At 45.3% G+C, this 22,456-nt stretch overlaps 1 protein-coding gene across 1 annotated transcript in view; it reads left to right on the top strand.

Moving 5' to 3' along the window:
* LOC307213410 (uncharacterized protein) overlaps window positions 1-22,456 on the top strand; it is a 36,508-nt gene that overhangs the window by 8,686 nt on the left and 5,366 nt on the right. Inside the window, 10 exon segments of the mRNA XM_079971278.1 lie at window positions 3,233-3,276; window positions 3,279-3,380; window positions 5,254-5,462; window positions 6,537-6,663; window positions 7,244-7,338; window positions 8,452-8,629; window positions 8,707-8,813; window positions 18,167-18,295; window positions 21,029-21,123; window positions 21,484-21,632. Of these exon segments, the coding sequence (XP_079827404.1) occupies window positions 3,240-3,276; window positions 3,279-3,380; window positions 5,254-5,462; window positions 6,537-6,663; window positions 7,244-7,338; window positions 8,452-8,629; window positions 8,707-8,813; window positions 18,167-18,295; window positions 21,029-21,123; window positions 21,484-21,632 (1,228 nt within the window). The 5' untranslated portion in view covers window positions 3,233-3,239.

Below are 22,456 nucleotides of genomic sequence, written 5' to 3' on the forward strand. Positions count from 1 at the left end.
GGATGCTTGTTTGTTTGCTTGTCTCCTTAGAGAGCTTAGGCCCCAGGTATTCTTGGAACAGGGCCCAAGCACGGGACATATGAAGGGAGAAGGCTGCACTTTGCCACATCCTGAAGGTCTAGGAAAATTTAGCCCAGGGTCCAACCTAGGCCTGAGAGCAGCAGTCAAACACATCAGGCCCTGGGCAAGGTCTCAGGAGCTGAGAGGGGCACATCACTAGTGCCATCCTGACCCCACTGCCCATCTCTGAGAAACTGGGCTGGAGCTGACAGCAAAGCAGTGAAGAAGCCCTCTGCATCCTACCCCCACAATCTATGTCAAGAAAGACTTCTTATGCCATCTTGCTGCATGCCACCCCAATTTTGAGCAGTGCAATATTCCAGGGGTTCGAAGTGCTCTTTCTCTCAAAAAGGGTATGTGACTATTCCATAGTCACATACTATGGAATACTATGTAATACTGCATTTATTTGTTAAACGCACAAAGACCACTGTTGATGTTGGCTGTTGCTTGTGTAAAGAAACAAGTTCTTCCCCTGTTGTTCTTTACATTATCGGCCTCTATGCACCTGTGTTACCTTTCTTTTCTTGCATAACATGCCAGGAATGATTTACTAAGGAGGAGCCATCAGTTTAATCAAACTCTTATTAGCTCTTGGAATTCTATAAAGCAGTTTCCTTGAGAGCTCTGAACGTGAGCCTTGAAAAGCTGAAATACTCCAAGGGAGAGAGAGGGAGAGACCGATCTCTTCTCTCTCCCACACTTTTTGACTCTAAAAACAAAAGGTAGGTAAATTTTCTTAAAAATTAAACTTTCCAAGGAAAAGCAGGACTACTGAATGACAAACAACTAATCTACTCTTTCTTGCAAGAGTTCTGAGGGCAACAAGGTATTTCATCAGATGCATGGAAACTCTTGTCACAGTTCATATTCTTTTCTGGTGTCAAACAGAGTGCAACATTTGTGCTACCAGAGATTAATACCATATTTTTCACTCTATAAGACACACCAGACCACAAGACACACCTTGTATTTGGAATAGGAAAACAAGAAAAAAAATATTCTGAATCTCAGAAGCCAGAACTGCAAGAGGGATCGCTGCGCAGTGAAAGCAGTGATCCCTCTGGCTGTTGTGGCTTCTGGGATAGCTGTGCAGCTTGCATTCGCTCCATAAGACGCACACACATTTCCCCTAACATTTTAGGAGGGAAAAAGTGAGTCTTATAGAGCAAAAAATACGGTAGTTATTTTGAGGGGACTGTATGTGAACTCCCATTGTGCAAGTGGAACCCTGCTCATTCGGCATGAGATACAACCCTTAATTTATATATTGGAAAATATATTTTGTACATACAATGTTTTCCACTATACGATTGTTGCATTTCTTACCGATGAAACACAAGACTTATATAGAGAATTAAAGGGATTTTCAGGCTTCATGGCACTTTATTTATCAATTATAAACAAAGGATTTTATGGTTATTCTTATTTATTTATTTAAATGTTTATAAAACACCCATTCATCTAAAATATCACAAGGTGGTATTAAACTTTCTCCCATAATAATTCCTCACCTCCTTATACCATTCACTGAGCCCACCCTAGCAAGTGCCTTCCTTGTCAGACGCTACGTGGGAAGAGAGAAATTGGCGCAGGGAGGAGACAAAAAAAGAAAGAGCTATTTTGGCAGTGGTGTCTCAGTATGGGAACACCTGCCCCTACAGGGCCCATTGTATGTGTAGCCAACTCTCTGTATTATCATAGATGAAGCTGAGGGAAGCATTCCCTCCATGGAACGTCCTTGGGCACCACATTTCAGCAGCAGTTTCAGCCAGAGCTGGCAATGGAAGCCAGATGGGTGGTGACCAATAACTTCCTCTTTGCCACCCTGTGGTCCCCAGGCACATCTTTGGTTTGGCCCCAGGAAGCCCGGAAAATACGTCACCCCAATTTCTTGAAGCTGATCAAGAACCCAGGAGGAATTGGCAAGAGTTCCCAACACATTCCGTCTTTCATTTCCCCTATATCAATTTACAGGGAGCAGTTGTGCTTCCTTCCAACCTCCCCTGAGTACAAGAATGAGTGTCAGGATAGCAGCACTGACCAAACTATGACACCAGGCAGCATAAAGTGAGACCAAGGGCTGCTATTTTGCATGCTGCACACATGCACTTGAGAAATAACTATGTCAGGGTAAAAGAGAAAAGCCTTATTGTGTAGGGCAAAGCCAGCTTTAAGTTGATAGCAGACCATTTAAAAAAACATTTGAAGCGGGGGGGGGGAATGCTTTGTTGCCTCAATGATGGGTCAAGTCTCTGTTCTTTAAATGATGGATCTTTATGATGCTCACCTGTGGTCTGCAAGAGGAGTAGGATTTGACAAAATGACACCTCTATTTCTTTGTGATTTCCCATTGCGTGGCTATTCCCGCCCCCTCCCAGATAATGGAATAAATAAAAACACAGGACACAGAATTTAGGTTAATGGGCGAAAAATGGCCACAATTTATTGATTACAGGTAAGAGCAGTATTGGCTTTAGGCATTGGCCCTATCAGACTAACCGGTATAACCAGGAAGGGTTAAGCACCAACAGGCGGAGCCCCTAGATGCACATCCCTGGGCGCTCCCCGAGGGGTTACCGCTCAGGAGCGCGCTTTAGGCCCTAGCCTCCATAGGTTTCAGACGAGGCGACACCCCCCCAGAGTCCTTTAAGAACTACCCATCAGCATTTGGGGGAGGTGATGGCATTCCTCCCCCATCTCATTTGCATAATAATACCCCTGCCAATGCCTAACCGCCAAAACCAAAGTGTTGTGACGTTTGCTACGAGGTAGGCGAAAAAACCAAGTGGCTTCCAAATATAGCCAATTAGCCAAATGGAAAAACTCCTACCTTGCGGCGACCAGCCGAAGCCTATAGCAAAGTCCCAATGAGAAATTAAAGGGTGGGAGGGAGGGAAACCGCAGCTGCTGAAAGGAAAAGAAAGGGGCGAGAATGGGCTGCCCGGACCTTAAATGCCCCTTACTAGTCCCGCCCCCGCCGCCAGCTGATTGGCTGGCACGGTGAATAATGAATACTGATGAACCCGGGATTTCCTTGGTCCTGCGGGGCTGCAGCCAGCCCCGCGAGAGTGTGAATGGGGCGTGAGCCCGCAAACCCCCTCCCCCTCTGGATGTCGGGAGTGGCATTGTCACATAATAGAGGTAACTATTCCCTTCTATTTATTCTTAGAGAAGCAATGCAACCAGACGAGAAATGCCTTTTCACTTACAAGGATGTTATTTCCAGCCAGATTTGGCTTCAGCGGAGTACTTAGATTCCCTGGAGGATTTTGAAATAAGAGACAGTGATGTATTTTTAATCACTTATCCAAAATCAGGTAAGAGTACCTTTTCATAGGAAGAACCATCATTTCAATTCAACCCTGTTGGATACCCACATATATCTACATAGTATCTGTATTATCCTAACACAAGTTTAAAACCAAATGCAAAATTGAGGTCAATGTGGGTAGTATGAAACTTACCTGGTTACATAAAGGTGAACTGGGCCATGTTTTGTTTTGTTTCAAAAAAAGAGATGAAATAATGAGTTTTCCACCAGTGTCAACCTGTTTGAGGTTTTGAAAACAACATAAATACACATCAAAAACATTCAAATTTGGTTGCAAGGGATTTCTTGCATTCACTGACTTTTAGGATTTTGTATGTGTTTGTCAAATAGAGTTGATAAATTCTTTTCTTAAAAACTTTTCATCCTGTGTCTCTTTATTTCAGCATTTATCTGCCACAGTTTTGCCAATAATAACAGGGGTTCGTATCCAATGCAGTTGTGCCCTCCATGCAATAACTTCCACTTCCACACCAGAACTTCTGTCACTCTTCTCTCCCCTTGTGTCCCCAGTGTTCCCCAAATCTGCCTTGGAGGGTTGGTGGGGTGGGGAAGACCCAATAACTGGGAGTGGGAGAGGAGAGAGGGGGGAAGTTCTGCATTGTATAGGCATTTAGGACTTGGGTGACATGAAGAAAGGATTCTGCAACTGCCTTTTGCCTATTATGTTTGTCCCACTGGCCACTTGTCAACATTTCTCTTCCTAGAATGCACTGATAAAAAATCATGGTTTGAATCCACTGAATCAAAGTACAGTGGTACCTCAGGTTAAGAACTTAATTCGTTCTGGAGGTCTGTTCTTAACCTGAAACTGTTCTTAACCTGAAGCACCAATTTAGCTAATGGGGTCTCCTGCTCCTGCCGCACTGCCGCTGCCCAATTTCTGTTCTCTTCCTGAAGCAAAGTTCTTAACCCGAGGGATTATTTCTGCATTAGTGGAGTCTGTAACCTGAAGTGTAACCCAAGGTACCACTGCACTTTGGAGAACAGATAACTTTTTTAAAATTTCCTAGACTTTGAATATCATTTGTATAATGTTCTGGGAAGAATTTGGAATAGAGTTTTTGTTGGCTTTCTGAACAATAAAGGAACTTATTAGCAAATTTTGTTCTGTCTTCCCAAATCCTCAAATTCTATGAAGCCTTTAGCTGAAATTCCCTCTTTCATCCTCAATGGAAATGAAGCCTAGGTCAATCTTCCTCATTCACCCATTGCTGTCCCTATTTCAGTGTTGGTCTGTGTGACACCAAAATGTAGTGCCCCCCACCTCTCACCTTCTATTTGACATCATAGTATTGGCAGCCCATGCAGCCAGGTCCCTAAATCTGCCTCTGCTTGCTGTGTTGATTCCCTTCCTCTCTCTCATTTCTTTTCAGTGTTGCAATTCAGATAGTAAGCTCCATGATGCTGAGACATGTTGTTTTCAGTTATTTCACTCTTTAAAGTACTAAGTACATATACTTAGTATAACGAATGAAATTAAAGTAAAGGTAAAGGTATCCCTGGACCGTTAGGTCCAGTCGCGGACGACTCTGGGGTTGCGCACTCATCTCGCTCTATAGGCCGAGGGAGCCAATGTTTGTCCACAGACAGCTTCCAGGTCATGTGGCAAAGTAGAGCAGCTCACAGAAATGCTGTTTACTTTCCTGTCGGAGTGGTACCTATTTATCTACTTGCAGTTTTATGTGTTTTCGAACTGCTAGGTGGGCACAAGCTGGGACCGAACAATGGGAGCTCACTCTGTCGCGGAGATTCGAACTGCCGACCTTCTGATTGGCAAGCCCTATGCTCTGTGGTTTAGACCACAGGGCCACCCATGTCCCTATATAAATGAAATTAAGTATGCTTATTCTCATTTATAGGCACAATATGGACTCAAAATATTTTGAGCTTGATTTATCATGAAGGCCACCGAGATGGAACTGAAAAAGTCGACTTACTAGACAGGGTTCCGTGGTTGGAGTACAATATCCGCAATGTGGATTATGTCAGTCGTCCATCACCTCGCCTCTTTGCTTCCCATCTACCCTACTATTTAGTACCCAAAGGGTTAAGGAACAGAAGAGCAAAAGTAGGAAACAGCACATTTATTATTTGATCATATTCAATGTTTGTCATGCCTTCTTTAAATGAACATCTCAGTTTCCGTTAACATTTCTCTGATTTTGAGGGCATCCAGCTGCAATTCCTTTGTCCATATGAATGAGTAATGCTCTGTGCACCCTGAGCTTGGAATAATTCCCATAACTCCTAAACATCACAGAGTTTATGCTCCACCATAGTAAAAGTCCTGGAGGGTGTTAAGAATAAAACAGGTTCTTTTATCTGAGATTCAGTGCACTTCAGGCAGAACACAAGTAAGCAGTCAGACAACCAATATATTGGAATTTCTACATAACATTGCTTTGTTGATTAACAAGCAGAACACATAACAAGACAAGGGAACATGCACTCAGTCTCTCACAGAATCACACATACACTCACCACTCTTCTGGATCGGGTGGGAGGACAGCGGGATCTTGGCTGCATCTGACACACCAACCCTCCTGAAAAGCCTGATCTTATATAGTCTTTTTTGATGCACATCTGAATATTGGCATTTCTCATTGCCTTTGACATGTTCTTGGCAGTCTTCCACCCTTAGCATGCTCTTGGCATATCACAACTCTCATGCTTTGCACCTGGTCTTCTGTAACTTTTGGCACAGTACGATACTCATTGTTTGTAACTAGCATTGCACGGCCAGTCTTTATGTTTCCTTGCAGGTACAGTACTTTTGCCAGAACATGCACATTCCATTCGCTCTTTGATCAGCACAATTTATGAATAGTTCATCAACAGCATCCATTTTATGTGGTGGTCTTCAGTCGTCATGCAGCCCATTCAAAACACGGCATTCGTTAGAAGGGTGCCATCTAACACACTTAATAAGAATAAGCTCATTCAACACCATAGGATTGCACTGTGCATGTGACATGCATGTTGCAAAAGAGTGTGAGGCTGCCAGGGCTATAAAGCAACATGGAAGCACCAAGAATCCACAAGAAGAGCTATCCCACTTCAACAACAACTATAGAAACAAAACAAAAGAAACAGTAGAAACAATAAGACCAGGAATCAAAAGAATATGTTGTTATTCCTGCAGGTTGTTTATGTGGCCAGAAACCCAAAGGATGTCTTGGTTTCCTATTACCATTTTTCCAAAACTGCAGTCAAATTAGAAGATGTAGAAGATTTTGGAATTTTCATGGAGAGGTTTTTGGCTGGGAAGGGTAAGGATGAATTGCTACTCTAAAACGAATCACTCTTGCCCCATCATCTTTATTGCCTTTCACAAAAGTCTAAAGAAATTCTCTGTGTGGTAAGGATCATTTTCAGAATGCCATGTCTGATGCCATAGGTTACTCTGAGGAAATTCCACATCCATCCATCCATCACAAAGAGTCTACAACTGAGAATCCTACTACACCATTTTATGTTGCATTTAATGTTGCAAATGTTAACTTCCACACCATATAAGGAAAATTCAAGAGTGGGAAGGAAGGGGGCTGGAGGAAGGCTAGACTGATCTCAGCCCACGCATCACTCTCCCATCACATTGGGTTGGGAAAAGCTGTAGTGAGCCTTAAAATGCAGAACTCTTCTGCAAATACTTTCTCTGAGAAAGTGTTTGGTGAGGTTGGGTGGTATTAATTCAGCTTCTGTTTAATGGTTTGTTCCACTGCTGATTGTTAAAATGATTCCTTTAAATTGTAGTAATGGAGTTTATATGTTTGTACTGCTTCTCTCTGAATGTTTTTCAAAAAATAATCACATATACATTTTATGCCAAATCAACTTTTCTCCTATCAGTAATTGCAAGTTTATGGCTGGATCATGTGGAAGGCTGGTACTCTCACAAGGATGACTTCAATATTCTGTTTCTTACCTATGAGGAAATGAAGAAGGTAAGTTATCAAAATGCTATGCAGTCTGATATTAAACATCCATCAAAACTCACCTTTACAAAATAGAGGAAGGAAGCAATTTGATTATTCAAGTGCCCTCAGCTGCTGCTTCCCCTGCTAGTCTCGCTTCCTTTCCTAAAGATTTTTCAAAGCCTAGCAGGCCATGGATTCAGGAGCAGCTTGTGGTTCGAGGACCCGACCCCCGTCATGTGAAATGAATACGCAAGGACACATGGTATAAGGTTAATGGGCAAGGAAAAGGCCACAACTTTATTGATTACATCAGTGAAAAGGTTTTGGCTTAGGCATTGGATGCCTAAAACAAAGGGGAGGTTTATTCACCAGTAGGTGGAGCCTGTTGATGCTCATCCAACTATAGGCTCTCCCCTGATGTCACCGAGGGTCGTGCCATGGCCTCCCGCCAAGCAGGCATCGGACAGAACACACGACCGCCAGATTCCTTTAATGGAATACCCAAAATATTGAAGGCATAGGCAATGGCCACACCTAGCTCTTCGATTCCACAACACATTTTCCAATGCCTAGCCGCAGCATTTAGGATGCTGTCCACGCCCCCCCGGAGGCACCTGGTTGGGTGCCTGCTGAAAAGGGGGCAGGCGCCAGCCAGGTGAGTGGGGAGGCGGAGCTCGGGCTCCCGTCCACAACCACTCCCCTCCCTTCCATGGAGGAGAGTCCTTTTCAGACCCTACACAGCAAATAGTGCATATAACCATTTCCCCTGAGGGATTATGGGGCTATAAATAAAGTGTCATGATCCCAAGCAAGATATGTCATTTCACAGGCCCTCTGATGCTGAGGAGAGATGTCACAGAACCTCCCTTGTGTCTTCAACAGGGACATTTATTTATTTATTTGTGGACTCAGTTGAAAGAGCTCCCCCAGAATCTAATGCATTCTGCATGTCTCATAGAATAAAAGCAACAATGAAAGTACAATATGATGCAATTGCAATTATTACAAACTAGGCAAAGAAAGATGCAGGCTGCTTGTTTCCCCTGTTTGTATTCCTGCCTATTCCATGAGTTTTAGTCTCTAAGCTGTCAGGTTTCTCTATTGTGGATGGCCTGACATTAAAACCACGTTCCATTTCAGGATCTGAGAAGCTGTGTCTTGAAATTATGCGACTTCCTGGGAAAGAAACTTACAGAAAAGGAGGTGGATGTTGTGGATCAAACTACATTTAATAAAATGAAAGCAGATCCCAGGGCAAACTATGAGTTCATGCCACCACATGTCATGGACCACAGCAAAGGACATTTTCTTCGGAAAGGTAAGTTAATGGTAGATCACACTGACTTGGTACTGCTTGCAGAATTCCTGACATATTCACCTGAGAATTGCATTTAGGGATCAAATACATCTGGCGGTATGGATATTTATTTGACCACCACAATGCACGTTCTTTCTGTCTGCTTCCTGGGCCAGGCACTGTTGGAGACTGGAAGAACATGATGGCAAATGATAGATTTTTTCAAGCTTGACTGGAGTCATGTACCACCTGTATATCATTTTCATAATATTCTCTCTTAAGGCATTACATGCCGTAAATTTCATACCTGTTGTAATGCGATAAGGGGTTGCTTGTGCATAAGCGCCACACCGCTACAAGCTGAATAGTTGGCTAAAACTTTCCCTGGCCGGACAGCCCTTACTTAGTGGCCGTCTTAATCGCTGGCAGAATCCGTCAGTGGGCGTTTCCTGAATTTCTTCCAACATAAAAGCTCCTTAACTGAGAGTCTCTGCCTAGCATCCCTGCGCGACAGCTTTCTGCGCAGAGTGGGCGTCCCAATGGGAGGTCCTGAGCTCTCTCCGCTGCCCTCGCTGGAAGCGTCTCTGAGCCTTCCCTCCGACACTTCCCCCTCCTCTACTTCCTCAGCGGAAGTTCTCCCCCTGCTGGTTCCCTCCCCAGCATCTGGGAGCCTTGCCACCTCCCTGGGCTCCGATGGCAGTTCCCTGACATCCACCTCCCCTCCAGGGCCCCCCTCACCCCCGGTCCATCCCCTTTCCTTGGCCGGTGATGCTGGGAACCCCCGGAAAGAACCTTCCCCATCTTCTGATGACTCGAATACCGCTCTCCACCTACTGCTATCTCTTCCCACTGAAGAATCTTCCCAATCCGATTCCATATCCTCCGATACTTCTCCTCCCTCCCCCCAGAGGTCGGAAATCCCTCAAAATCCTCTTCGTCATCTGTGGTGCCCAATCCGATTCCATATCCTCCGATACTTTTCCTCCCTCCCCCCAGAGGTCGGAAATCCCTCAAAATCCTCTTCGTCATCTGTGGTGCCAAATTGCTCCTCCCAGAACCTCGCTAAAGGTCTGGGCTTCCTTGGGAACCTGCGGTGAAACTCTTCCAGGAGAAACTCATCCTTGATGGTTTCTGCTGGCACCCATGCATTTTCCGACTCAGGCTCCCCCTCCCAAGTCACCAGATACTCCACCTGTCTTCCCCTCCACCTTGAATCTAGTATCTCCGCTGTGTGACTACTGCTTTCCCACTCTTCTACCTGTGCGTGTTCAGGAATCTCTCCCTCTTGTCCCTGAAATTCCCGCCCTTCCCTGTATGGTGAGAGTAACGACCTATGGAACACCGGGTGTAGTTTCATGTTGTCAGGCAATTTGAGCCTAAAGGCCACTGGGTTCACCTGCTGTGTTACTTTGAAGGGTCCCAGTCACCTTGGCCTTAATTTCTTGCAACCTCCCTTGAACGGTAACCCTTGGGTTGACAACCACACCCGGTCCCCAACCCTTATGGTCTCCCCTTCCCTACGGTGCTTGTCTGCCTGCCTTTTGTACACTTCCTTGGCCCTCTCCAAGTTCATCTTAAGCTGTTGGTGCAGGGCTTCCATTTCCTCCACAAACTGTTCCGCCGCTGGTACACTCCATCTCTCCTCCCCTCCCCCTGGGAATGCCCTGGGGTGACACCCATAATTGGCCATGAACGGGCTCATTCCCGTGGACACATGCTCCGCATTATTGTAGGCAAATTCGGCCAAAGCTAATTTCTCTACCCAGTCATTCTCCCTCTCGCTGACATAGCATCGTAAGTATTGTTGGAGTATACTGTTCGCTCTTTCCGCCTGCCCGTTGGTCTCCGAGTGCCTGGCCGTCGAGAAATTGACCTTGACGTGTAGTAGGCTCATGAGCTTCCTCCAGAACCTGGAAGTAAATTGTTTTCCTCGGTCTGATAAAACCCTCAAGGGGGCGCCATGCAGCCTGAAGATGTGTTCCACAAACAGCTTGGCGGTTTCCTCCGCCGTCACCGCATGTGAGCAGGCGATGAAATGGCACATCTTAGTTAACAAGTCGACTACTACCATGACGGCCGTTTTTCCCCTTGACTTGGGCAAATCGGTCATAAAATCTATGGACACTGCCTCTCATGGTCTTTCTGGTGTGTGTAATGTTTCCAGTAACCCCGCGGGTGCCGCCCTCTCCCCTTTGGCTCTCTGGCAGCGGTCGCACCCCCTTATATATTCCCGTACATCTTCCCTCACCTTTGGCCACCAGAACTGCCTGGTGACTAGCAACATGGTTTTGTGTTGACAAAAATGTCCCGCCGTGGGGCTGTCGTGTAATTGTTTGAGTACTCTACTCCTCAAGTTCCCCTCTGGTATTTACAATGTCCCCCGGTAATACAGTGCCCCATCCCGTTCCTCAAAACCCCCGGGTTTCCTCCTGTCCCCCTGAGCTCCCTGATCTTGTTTTGGGCGTACTCGTCGTCTGCCGTCTCCTTTGCAAGCTCCCGTCGCCCTACCAACACTCCCCCACACACCCATCGGTCCTCGGGTATCACATGTCATTCTTCCAGCGCTCCCTCTCCTTCCAGATACTCCGGCTTCCGGGATAGGGCGTCTGCTCTGATGTTTTCCTCCCCCGGTACGTAACGAATCTCAAAATGGAACTTGGAAAACTCCTGCGCCCACTGCACCTGTCTCTGGTTGAGTACCCTTGCCGTCCTCCAGTATTCCAGGTTCTTATGATCCGTACACACCTGGATCTTGTACTGCACCCCTATCAGCAAATGTCTCCAGCGTCGAAATGCTTCATAAATAGCCAGCAGCTCCCAGTCATACACAGTGTAGTTCTGCTCCGACTTGTTCAACTTCCTGGAGAAAAAGGCACACGGTCTCCAGTCGGACTGGTTTCCTCCCGGTTGAAGCAGTATGGCCCCCACCGCTCTGTCCGATGCGTCGGTCTCCAGCCTCATTGGCTTCTGCAGATCCACATGCAAGAGCTGCTCTTCCGAAGCGAATGCCTTCTTTAGCCTTTCAAAAGATTGCTGCGCCTCTTCCGTCCAGACAAACTTCTTTTTGCTACTGAGGCAATCTGTGATGGGCGCAGTTAAGTGGGCAAAGTTTTTTATGAACTTCCGATAGAAGTTTCCAAACCCCAGGAACCTCTGCACGTCCTTCCGGGTTTTGGGTGTTTTCCATTCCAGTACCGCTTGTACCTTGCCCGGATCCATAGCTAGTCCCTTGTCTGACAACCGGTACCCCAGGAACTCGACCTCTCGGGTGTGGAACTGGCACTTCTCCAGTTTGACCCACAGCTGGTGCGCCTGTAACCTCTTTAGCACTTCCCGGACATCTCTGACGTGTTGTTCCTCGTCCTCCGAATAAATCAACACGTCATCCAAAAAGGCTACGCAGTTCTTGTACAGCAAGGGTCCCAAAACGTGATGCATGAAAGATTGAAAACACGCCGAACCCGCTTGTAATCCGAAGGGCATAACGAGGTACTCGAAGGCCCCCAGAGGGGTGAACATGGTGGTTTTCCATTCATCTCCCTCCCTCATCCTGATCAGATTGTACGCTCCCCTTAGGTCCAGCTTGGTGAAAATCTTTCCCTTCCTCACCCTGGTCAAAATGTCGTCTATCCTGGGCATGGGGAAGGTCACGGGTTCCGACACAGAATTCACGGTCCGAAAATCCACTACAAGCCTGGGCTTAGTGTCCTTCTTGTCCACAAAGAACACTGGACTGCCCCCCACCGCCCTTGATTCCCTTATGAAACCTCTCTTTAGGTTCTTGTCTATAAATTCCCTCAACTGCTGCATCTCCCTGTCCGACATGGCGTACAGTTTGCCCACTGGCAGCTGTTGATTTGACAGTCAAAGGGCCTATGAGGGGGCAGTCTATCCGCTTCTTTCTCACTGAAGACATCTTGCAAGTCAGCGTACTGCGGTGGTACCTGCCCCTCCTTCCCCACTGCCATCCCTGCCACTCTGGCTATTGCCATCCTTGGGGTTTCCCCCCCCCCCCGTGGCAGTGTTCTAAGCAGTAAGCGGACCCGAATGAGACCGTCCGCTGGTGCCATCCCACTAACGGATCATGTAGCGCCAGCCAGCTCATTCCCAGTATGATTGGCGGTCCCGCTAGGGTGGCTACGTGAAAGGCAATAATCTCAGTGTGCCTGGCGATCCTCATTCTCATGGGGGGCATCTGGTGTGTTACCTCTCCTCCCAGGAGTTCCCTCCCATCTATGGTCGTGACTTGCAAAGAGCTCCCTAGAGGCAGAGTCTGCAGCTGATGCTCTGACGCAAAGTCCTTGCTAAGAAAATTACAAGAACTCCCTGCGTCCAACAGCGCCTTTATCTTGAGTGGGTGGCCGTTGGGGAGCTCTAGTACCACTTTTATGGCAATGGCTGCTCGGGGGGGCTCTGGTTTGGGCACATTCACTGGTTGTTTGCCTGGCTGCTGTGCCCAGTCATTGGCAGCCCTCCTCCTCACTCCCAGCTGCCCCCACCATTCCTTGCCATGCCTTTCTTTGAGGGCAGACCCTGGCAAAGTGCCCTGGCTGCTGGCAGAGGAAACACTTCTTGGTTGTTTTCCCCTCCTTCTTTCGAACTTCGCCAGAGTTTGAAACCCTGTGCACGCACGCGCCTCCGATCTCCATTGGCTCTACTGGCGGGGAAGGTTGCTCTGGTATTTCAGGAATGCGGAAGTCATTCCAACGCTCCCCTCTGCCTTCCCGCTTCTCTAGAGCCCTTGCTTCCTCCCGCGCTCCAATAGCAAGCACAGCCTTGGTCAGCTGATCCATTGACTGCGGGCGGGGCGCGCAGGAAAGTTCGTCCTTCACTGCGGGGGCCAGACCTTCCTCAAATAACATCTGAATCGGTTCCGAAGTCAAATCCCAACCCAGTCGGTGTATGAGCATGGCAAATCGCAACCAGTACTCTCTGACCGATTGGTTCCCTTGTTTGCACGCCATCAACTGCCTGTGCACAACGCTCTGCTCAATTTGGCTGGAAAACATCAGATCCAGGGCTGCAAAAAACTTCCTCAAGTCTTTTAAGGCATCATTATCGGAGGCCATCAGTGGTCTAACCCACTCTCTGGCTCTAGCCTCCAGGTGTCCGATCACGAAGGCTACCCTCGCCCCCTCGTCTGCAAAGTCATCGTACTGCAGGTCCAGTGCATACTGCACCTCTGTCTTAAATGCCTGGTAGTCCCTCGGATCCCCCCCGAACTTATGCACCAGTCCCGGTACTTTCCTTGCAATGGGGGTGGGTTTCCCCTGTGCATCCAGAGCCCTCCTCTCATCGAGCCGCGCTGCTAGTAGAGCCAGCTGTTGTTCCAAATCTCTGTTTCTCTCCTCCAGAGTTGGTCCTCCCCTGGCTCCCTCTCCACCGCCGGTTCCTTCTGTTTTGCTCATGATGCCTCCTCCGCACAAACAATGTCAAGGACTGAAGGATTGCTGTAATGGGATAAGGGGTTGCTTGTGCGTAAGCGCCACACCGCTCCAAGCTGAGTAGTTGGCTAAAACTTTCCCTGGCCGGACAGCCCTTACTTAGTGGCCGTCTTAATCGCTGGCAGAATCCGTCAGTGGGCGTTTCCTGAATTTCTTCCAACATAAAAGCTCCTTAACTGAGAGTCTCCACCTAGCATCCCTGCGCGACAGCTTTCTGCGCAGAGTGGGTGTCCCAATGGGAGGTCCTGAGCTCTCTCCGCTGCCCTCGCTGGAAGCGTCTCTGAGCCTTCCCTCCGACGCTTCCCCCTCCTCTACTTCCTCAGCGGAAGTTCTCCCCCTGCTGGTTCCCTCCCCAGCGTCTGGGAGCCTCGCCACCTCCCTGGCCTCCGATGGCAGTTCCCTGACACCTGTGGTCCACAACTGTTCCCAGTCAGCAAACATAATGTCATGTCCGATATCTTGTGCCCATTTTATCATAGCAGATTCTACCGTTTCATCCTCAGTATTCCATTTCAACAGCAAGTTATACATTCTTGATAGTATCTTAGCTTTGGGTTCTAACAGTTCTGTTTCTAATTTTGATTTTTCCACCTGGAAGCCATTTTTTTTATCTAAATTGTAGGCCTCCCTTATTTGAAAATAATGAAGCCAATCTCGCACTTTATCCTTTAGTTTCTCGAAACTCTGCAATTTCAATTTGTCACCCTCCTGTTCCAAAATCTCCCAATATTTTGGCCAGTTGGCCTCCATATTGAGCCAACCCACAGGCTGAAATGTTTGTCCTGATGGAATAATTGGAAGAGCATGAAGAAGAATTCCACTCACAATAAATAAATTGATGATGACATTTACGGCATGTAATGCCTTAAGAGAGAATATTATGAAAATGATATACAGGTGGTACATGACTCCAGTCAAGCTTGAAAAAATCTATCATTTGCCCAATAATAAATGTTGGAAATGTAAAGAGACTGAAGGTACATTCTTTCACCTTTGGTGGACGTGCCCAAGGATTAAGGCTTTCTGGGAGATGATCTATAATGAAATGAAAAAGGTATTTAAATATACTTTCTTGAAGAAACCAGAGTCCTTTCTCCTGGGTATGGTCGGCCAATTGGTGCCAAAGAAGGATAGAACTTTCTTTATGTACGCTACAGCAGCAGCAAGAATACTCATTGCAAAGCATTGGAAGACACAAGACCTACCCACCTTGGAAGAATGGCAGATGCAAGTAATGGACTACATGGAATTGGCGGAAATGACTGGCAGAATCCGAGACCAGGGAGAAGAGTTGGTGGAAGAAGATTGGAAGAAATTTAAAATCTATCTACAGAAACACTGTAAAATTATTGAATGTTAATGACGTTGGAATGAAACGAAGTGGTTCTAGTAATAAGGCAAAATAAGAATATGCAAGAATGGATTGATATTAGATGAAAATTTGAAGTTATAATATGTGAGGATAAACAATTAAGGGTAAATTAAGAGGGTATGAATTTGCAAAACTTGTTCTACAGTTCTGAAATTACAGGAACTCTGGGGGAACAGGACTGGATGCTGGCCAAAACAGGTCTTCAACGACGTTGCTCCCACAACCTGGAACCGGGCTGACATTTTATAAGAAGACCTAAATAAATGGTTCTTTGTGCTCTTCCAAGAGCATAGCAGCACACATTCTTCAGATCCCAAACTTGAACCAGACTCTGATATTTATAAACCATCTCAATATAATTTAGTACAGGCTGAGTTGCCCAGTCCTATTCTCAGCAAGCAGTAGGTGTGGCAGGATCCATCTTTGCTTTCAGATTTAAAAACTGCCTCTGCCTCTTCTAGTTTTTAAGGGTGTGGATGAGTGAATCTTACCTGTTTGGATTTCCTCTTAGTTTCTCACATTTCCACGGTTCTTTTTGGTTCACCATATTTCTGCACCAGTTTGTGCAGAAGAAGAGAAAAAAATCATGAAAAATTGTCTGCATTTTAGTGTAATTTCTGTTGATATACAAATAATGCTGAATACAAAGATGCTTAATATATACACACAATATTTTTTGTTAATATACTAAATTTTGCATGATATTTTCAGTAAAATATACATTCTATTATCGGCATAATATCATAAACACTTTCCCCTAAAATACACACATTATTAGGTTGGAAAGGTGTATCGCGTAATTTGAAGATGTGTGAATTTTTATGGATGAACTGCAGCTGTGTTTCTGTTCACATACTGTTTCAGGAAGTTGAAATTAGGTGGACTTGCATTAAAACATTAATTAGAACACTCCCCATCCCTGCTCTGGAGTATTATTACAGTCTGCCTGGCAACTGAAGCTGATGGATAAAGGACCCCAGGAAACCAATCTATCACTCCAACATATGAAGTCAGTATCATTTATCAGGAAACACAACTGAGATTTGCCATCATTTGAAATAAAAAACCCTGCAATCATAAAATAAACTGCGCTTTCACAATCTCAGGGGTGTTGTATAAACAACCCCCTGTGATTTTGTGGGGGGAAAGCTGAGGTACGGGAGGTAGAGAAAGTTGTGGAGCTGCCCAAACACAAGACATTGAAAGTCGTTTGCAGTATAAATTTGGACAGTTTAGCAAGGAGAACACAGGAAGCCATCAAGTGCATTTTCTATGCAAAAGTATTCCTGAAAACATTAGCTTTAGATGATAAACAAAAACAAAACGAGCTATTTCTGCATGTGGCATTGTTTACTGGGAAATAGCTTTTATGGAATTCTGACTATAAAGACTGGGAGCTGTCCATCTTGATGTGGACTCTGAAAATTCCTCAAAATCTTTGAAGGGTGGGAAAGACTGCTGCCAATATATTGGATTTGAAAGTTTATTCTTGGGCTTGAGTTATATTTGATCTCAGATAAGCTGTGTGCAAATGAAAAAGGTTGCTACTTTTCTTGGACAGATTTCTAAAACAACCAGTGCTAATTATTTAGTAAGTTTTATATTATTTTTATTATTATTATTTGTGACGTTACCATATATGAGAGAGTGCTGGAGGAGAAACAGACATGCCAATTAGGCCCGAGCCTGCTGAGGTAGTAGAGGCCGAAGTCCTGCATTGTTATGTGATACAACAAGATAATCTCTTGTTAAAGAACGCTGGAGAGTATATCTGGATAGAGGGGAAAAAATATCTCGGGTTAAAGGACACAGGATCGCAAGTCACCATAGTCCACCCGGAAATAATCAGGGATGAGGCCATAATTCCAGGGCAAGTACTGAAATTAAAAGGACTTTCGAAACAAGCAGAGATCCTAAAGGTGGCAGAAATAGATGTCAGGTTCAAAAATTTGACAGGGAAGCGGCAGGTAGCCCTTTTGGAAGAAATTCCCGCCCCTGTGCTCATTGGTTGGGACATTTTAGAACATGTGCAGAGTACTTTCATAGTTACCAGAGCAAAAGGGAGCTCATAGTCAACTAAACCTGAGGGGGTGGATACAGTAGCAGAGGCAGACAATGCTGAAGAACAGCAAAGGAATGATCAGTGTGAGGAAAGAAAAGACAAAAAGAAGATACTGAGTTACAAAAGTACTTTGAGGCAGCCGAGTCGGAGAGGCCGTTAACTCCTGAGTGCCCAGAACGGTTTTGTTTGAGCAAGGACATTTTATATCGAGAAGTCCTTGACCCACCATGCAGGGGGGGTGAAGAAGTGAGAAGACAATTAGTAATCCCACATGAATACCAAGGCAAAATCCTGCAGCACGCTCACAACAGTGTATTTGGAGCGCATGTGGGTATTACACATACAAAACAGAGAGTGGCTCAAAATTTTTATTGGCCAGAAATGGGGAAACAAATAAAACAATGCTATCAAGCCTGTGAATATGTCAGAGAAGAGGCACCGGGCAAGACAAAACAAAAGCCAAAATGAATGAAGTAAATTATGTGATCCAGCAAGGAGAGGAAGGGCGAAAAGTGGTGCATGTAAATATGATCAAACCGTATTTTAGAACAGAAAAATGGAAACTGTATGCCTTACGAGAGGATCCATGTGAACCAGACATACCATGCTGGGGGAACAAGAGAGAGTCCCAGAGTAGATTAACAGACATAAAATTGGCTCCGACTTTAACCCTTAAACAGCCAGAGGAAGCAAAACAGATCTTGCTGGAATATGAATCCTTGTTCAGTAATATTCCAGGAGTGGCCAAAGGTGTGGAACATCGGATCGACACAGGGGAAGCCAAACCCATTGTTGTGAACCCCTACCGTGTAACAGGAGGACGCTTCAAAAACCGGAAACGGGGCCGTTTTAAGCCAGCCAGGACCAGAAGGAAACCTATATCCAATCACCTACATCAGCAGAAAGTTACTGCCTAGAGAAAAGCACCTCTCAACGGTTGAGAAAGAATCCTTGGACATTGTGGCGGATGCCTTATCACGAAAACCAGAGAGTGAAGGATGAACAAAGACAATCAACAATTTACTTGTTTTTGTATGTGTATATATATATGTAAAAAAACAAAACCACATACAAAACTGTTTGATCAGGAGTGTAACTTTAAGAAGTTAACCCTCCTGAATCGTAACTTCTTAAGGGGGGAGGTATGTGACGTTACCATATATGAGAGAGTGCTGAAGGGGAAATAGTTAAATAGATTGCACAGACAGGACCCAGGGGTGGAGTCAGTGGGTCTATAAAGGAGTTCTGGGAGGAGTTCTGGGAGTTCGTTGGGAGTTGTGGGTGGGTAGTTGGTTGGTTTTTGAGTGGGTTGGCTGGTTGGGAAAGGCAGTTGGTAATAGAGAGACAGTTAGGGCAGTTGGTCCTTGAGTGTGGGGTGGTAGTAGAGATAGAGAGAGGAACCTAAGACTAAGAAAGTAAAGAGGAACACTGTTTGGAATGCTGTAATACTTTTGTTTTAAGTCTGAAATAAAATACACTCTTCTTTATGAATTGAAAAGCTGACTGAGACTGAAGTGATTTTACCAGGGAGGACCTGGTCGGTGGCAGTGGATTAGTGGTGTATGGGTCAATAGTCCGTGAGACGACCGGGGGCTCCGTACAAACGCCACATCATCATTATTATTATTATTATTATTATTATTATTAAATAAATAAATAAATAAATAAATAAATAAAAATTTATTCCCCAGCCACTCTGGGTGGCTTCCAACCGAATATTAAAAATAATACAGCATCAGACATTAAAAACTTCCCTATACAGGGGTTTAACTTTTAAAAGTTAAATAGTTGTTTATTGCCTTGACATCTGCTAGAAGGGCATTCCACAAGGCAGGAACCACTACCGTCTGTCCGGTTCCCTATAACCTCACTTCTCGCAGCGAGGGAACTGCCAGAAGGCCCTCGGCACTGGACCTCAATGTCCGGGCAGAACGATGGGGGTGGAGACGGTCCTTCAATTATAAAGGACTGATTCCATTTAGAGCTTTAAAGGTCAGCATCAACACTTTGAATTGTGCTCAGAAACGGACTGGGAGCCAATTAAGATAATTCAGGACCGGTGTTATATGGTTTCGGCGGCTACTCCCAGTCACCAGTCTAGCTGCCTCATTCTGGATTACAACAAAAAGGGATAATTTTGGAGTTAAAGTTGGTGTTATTGGGGTGTATGTCAGTGCAGGCATGTGTGTACAAATAGACATCCATTGGTGAATCTCAGGTCTCTTGTACCATTTGAGCCCATTTTCTACTAGTGGACCAGATATAATACTGCATTTATTTCTTAAACGGACAAAGACCACTGTTGATATTGGCTGTTGCTTGTGCAAAGTTCTTCCCATGTTGTTCTTTAGATTATGTGCCTCGATGCTCCTGTGTTACCGTTCTTTTCTTGCATAACTTGCAAGGAATGATTTACTAAGGAGGAGGCATCGATTTAATCAAACTCTTATTAGTTAACAGAATTCTATAAAGCAGTTTCCTTGAGAGCTCTGAACGTGAGCCTTGAAAAGCTGAAATACTCTAAGCTACAGAAGAGATCGGTCTCTCCCTCTCTCTCCCACACTTTTTGACTCTAAAAACAAAAGGTAGGTAAGTTTTCTTGTAAATTAAACTTTCCAGGGAAAAGCAGGACTACCGAATGACAAACAAGTAATCTACTCTTTCTTGCAAGAGTTCTGAGGGGCAATAAGGTATTTCATCAGATGCATGGAAACTCTTGTCACAGTTCATATTATTTTATGGTGTCACACAGAATGCAACATTTGTGCTACCAGAGATTTACTTATATAGAGAATTAATATAGAGACTTATATAGAGAATTAAAGTGATTTTCAGGCTTCATGGCATTTTATTTCTTTATTACTTTTAAGCAATGGATTTTATTTTTATTTAAATGTTTATAAAGCACCCATTCATCTATAATAACACAAGGTGGTATATCTCAATGTCATGCATCATATTCTATATTACGGCCTGAAATGTCCCAACAGGTATAAAAGGCCTGGCGACAACTGGCGACAACTTTGGTTTCCTCAGCACCAAATGGAGCCTTGAACTTTCTCCCCTAATAATTCCCCGCCTCCTTATACCATGCACTGAGCCCACCCTAGCAAGTGCCTTCCTTGTCAGACGCTACGTGGGTGGAGAGAAATTGGCACAGGGAGGAGACAAAAAAAGAAAGGGATATTTTGGCAGTGGTGTCTCAGTATGGGAGCACCTGCTCCTACAGGGCCCATTGTATGTCTAGCCAACTCTCTGTATTATCATAGATGAAGCTGAGGGCAGCATTCCCTCCATAGAACCTCCTTGGGCACCACATTTCAGCAGCAGTTTCAGCCAGAGCTGGCAATGGAAGCCAGATGGGCGGTGACCAATACCTTTCTCTTTGCCACCCTGTGGTCCCCAGGCACATCTATGGTTTGGTCCCAGGAAGCCCGGAATATACGTCACCCCAATTTCTTGAAGCTGATCAAGAACCCAGGAGGAAATGGCAAGAGTTCCCAACAGATTCCGTCTTTCATTTCCCTTGGATCCATTTCCAGGGAGCAGTTTTTTGCTTCCTTCACACCTCCCCTGAGTACAAGAATGAGTGTCAGGATAGCAGCACTGACCAAACTATGATGCCAGGCAGCATAAAGTGAGGCCAAGGGCTGCTACTTTGCATGCTGCACACATGAACTTGAGAAATAACTATGTGGGGGTGAGAGAGAAAAGCCTTATTGTGTAGGGCAAAGCCAGCTTTGAGTTGAAAGCAGCACCATTTTAAAAAACACTTAAAGCAGGGGGGAAATAATGCTTTGTTGCCTCAATGACGGGTCAAGTCTCTGTTCTTTAAATGATGGACCTTTATGGTGCTCACCTGTGATGGAAGAGAAGCATGGGATTCTGCTATGGGGTCTGCAGGAGGAGTAGGATTTCACAAAATGACACCTCTATTTCTTTGTGATTCCCCATTGTCGTATAATAGAGAGAACTATTCTCTTTTCTTTATTCTTAGGCAGGCAATGCAACCAGACGAGAAATACCTTTTAACATACAAAGGATTTTATCTCCTGTCAGCATTTACTTCAGTGGAGTACTTAGATTCCCTGGAGGGTTTTGAAATAAGAGACAGTGATGTATTTTTAATCACTTATCCAAAATCAGGTAAGAGTACCTTTTCGTAGGTTGAACCATCATTTCAATTCAACCCTGTTGGATACCCACATATATCTACATAGTATCTGTATTATCCTAACGCAAGATTAAAACCAAATGCAAAATTGAAGTCAATGTGGGTAGTACCTGGTTACATAAAGGTGAACTGGGCCATGTTCTGATTTGTTTTTTAAAAAGAGATGAAATAATGTGTTTTCCACCACTCTCAACATGTTTGAGGTTTATAAAACAACATAAATACACATCAAAAACATTCAAATGCTTTGCCACTCATGGGGGGGGGGGGTCCGTATCCACTGCAGTTGTGCCCTACATGCAATAACTTCCACTTCCACACCAGAACTTCCTTCACTCTTCTCTCTCCTTGTGTCCCCAGTGTTCCCCAAATCTGCCTTGGAGGGTTGGTGGGGTGGGGAGGACACAATAACCAGGAGTGGGCGAGGAGAGAGAGGGGAAGTTCTGCATTGTATAGGCATTTAAGACTTGGGTGACATGAAGAAAGGATTCTGCAACTGCCTTTTGCCTATTATGTTTGTCCCACTGGCCATTTCTCATCCACAATGGAAAGAAAGCCGGACTTCCGGGTTAGCGCCAACAACTAATGGCGGATTCCCTCTGAGCTCCGGAGGGATCGGCTCCGCGGGATCGGGTCTTACCACTGCGGCGAAGCTGGGACCCTCAAAAAATCACAGGCGGGTGAAGCCTGTGAGCGTGGGGACTCGGCGGGCACCATTTGCGCCCCCCCAAGCCACGAAGGAGGCTTTTTAAAGGCTCCGGAACGGGACGGGGTGAGCGGCGCGGTGCTGAGAGTC

Source organism: Podarcis cretensis, assembly GCF_951804945.1.
Source record: "Podarcis cretensis genome assembly, chromosome: 3".
Taxonomy (NCBI): Eukaryota; Metazoa; Chordata; class Lepidosauria; order Squamata; family Lacertidae; genus Podarcis; species Podarcis cretensis.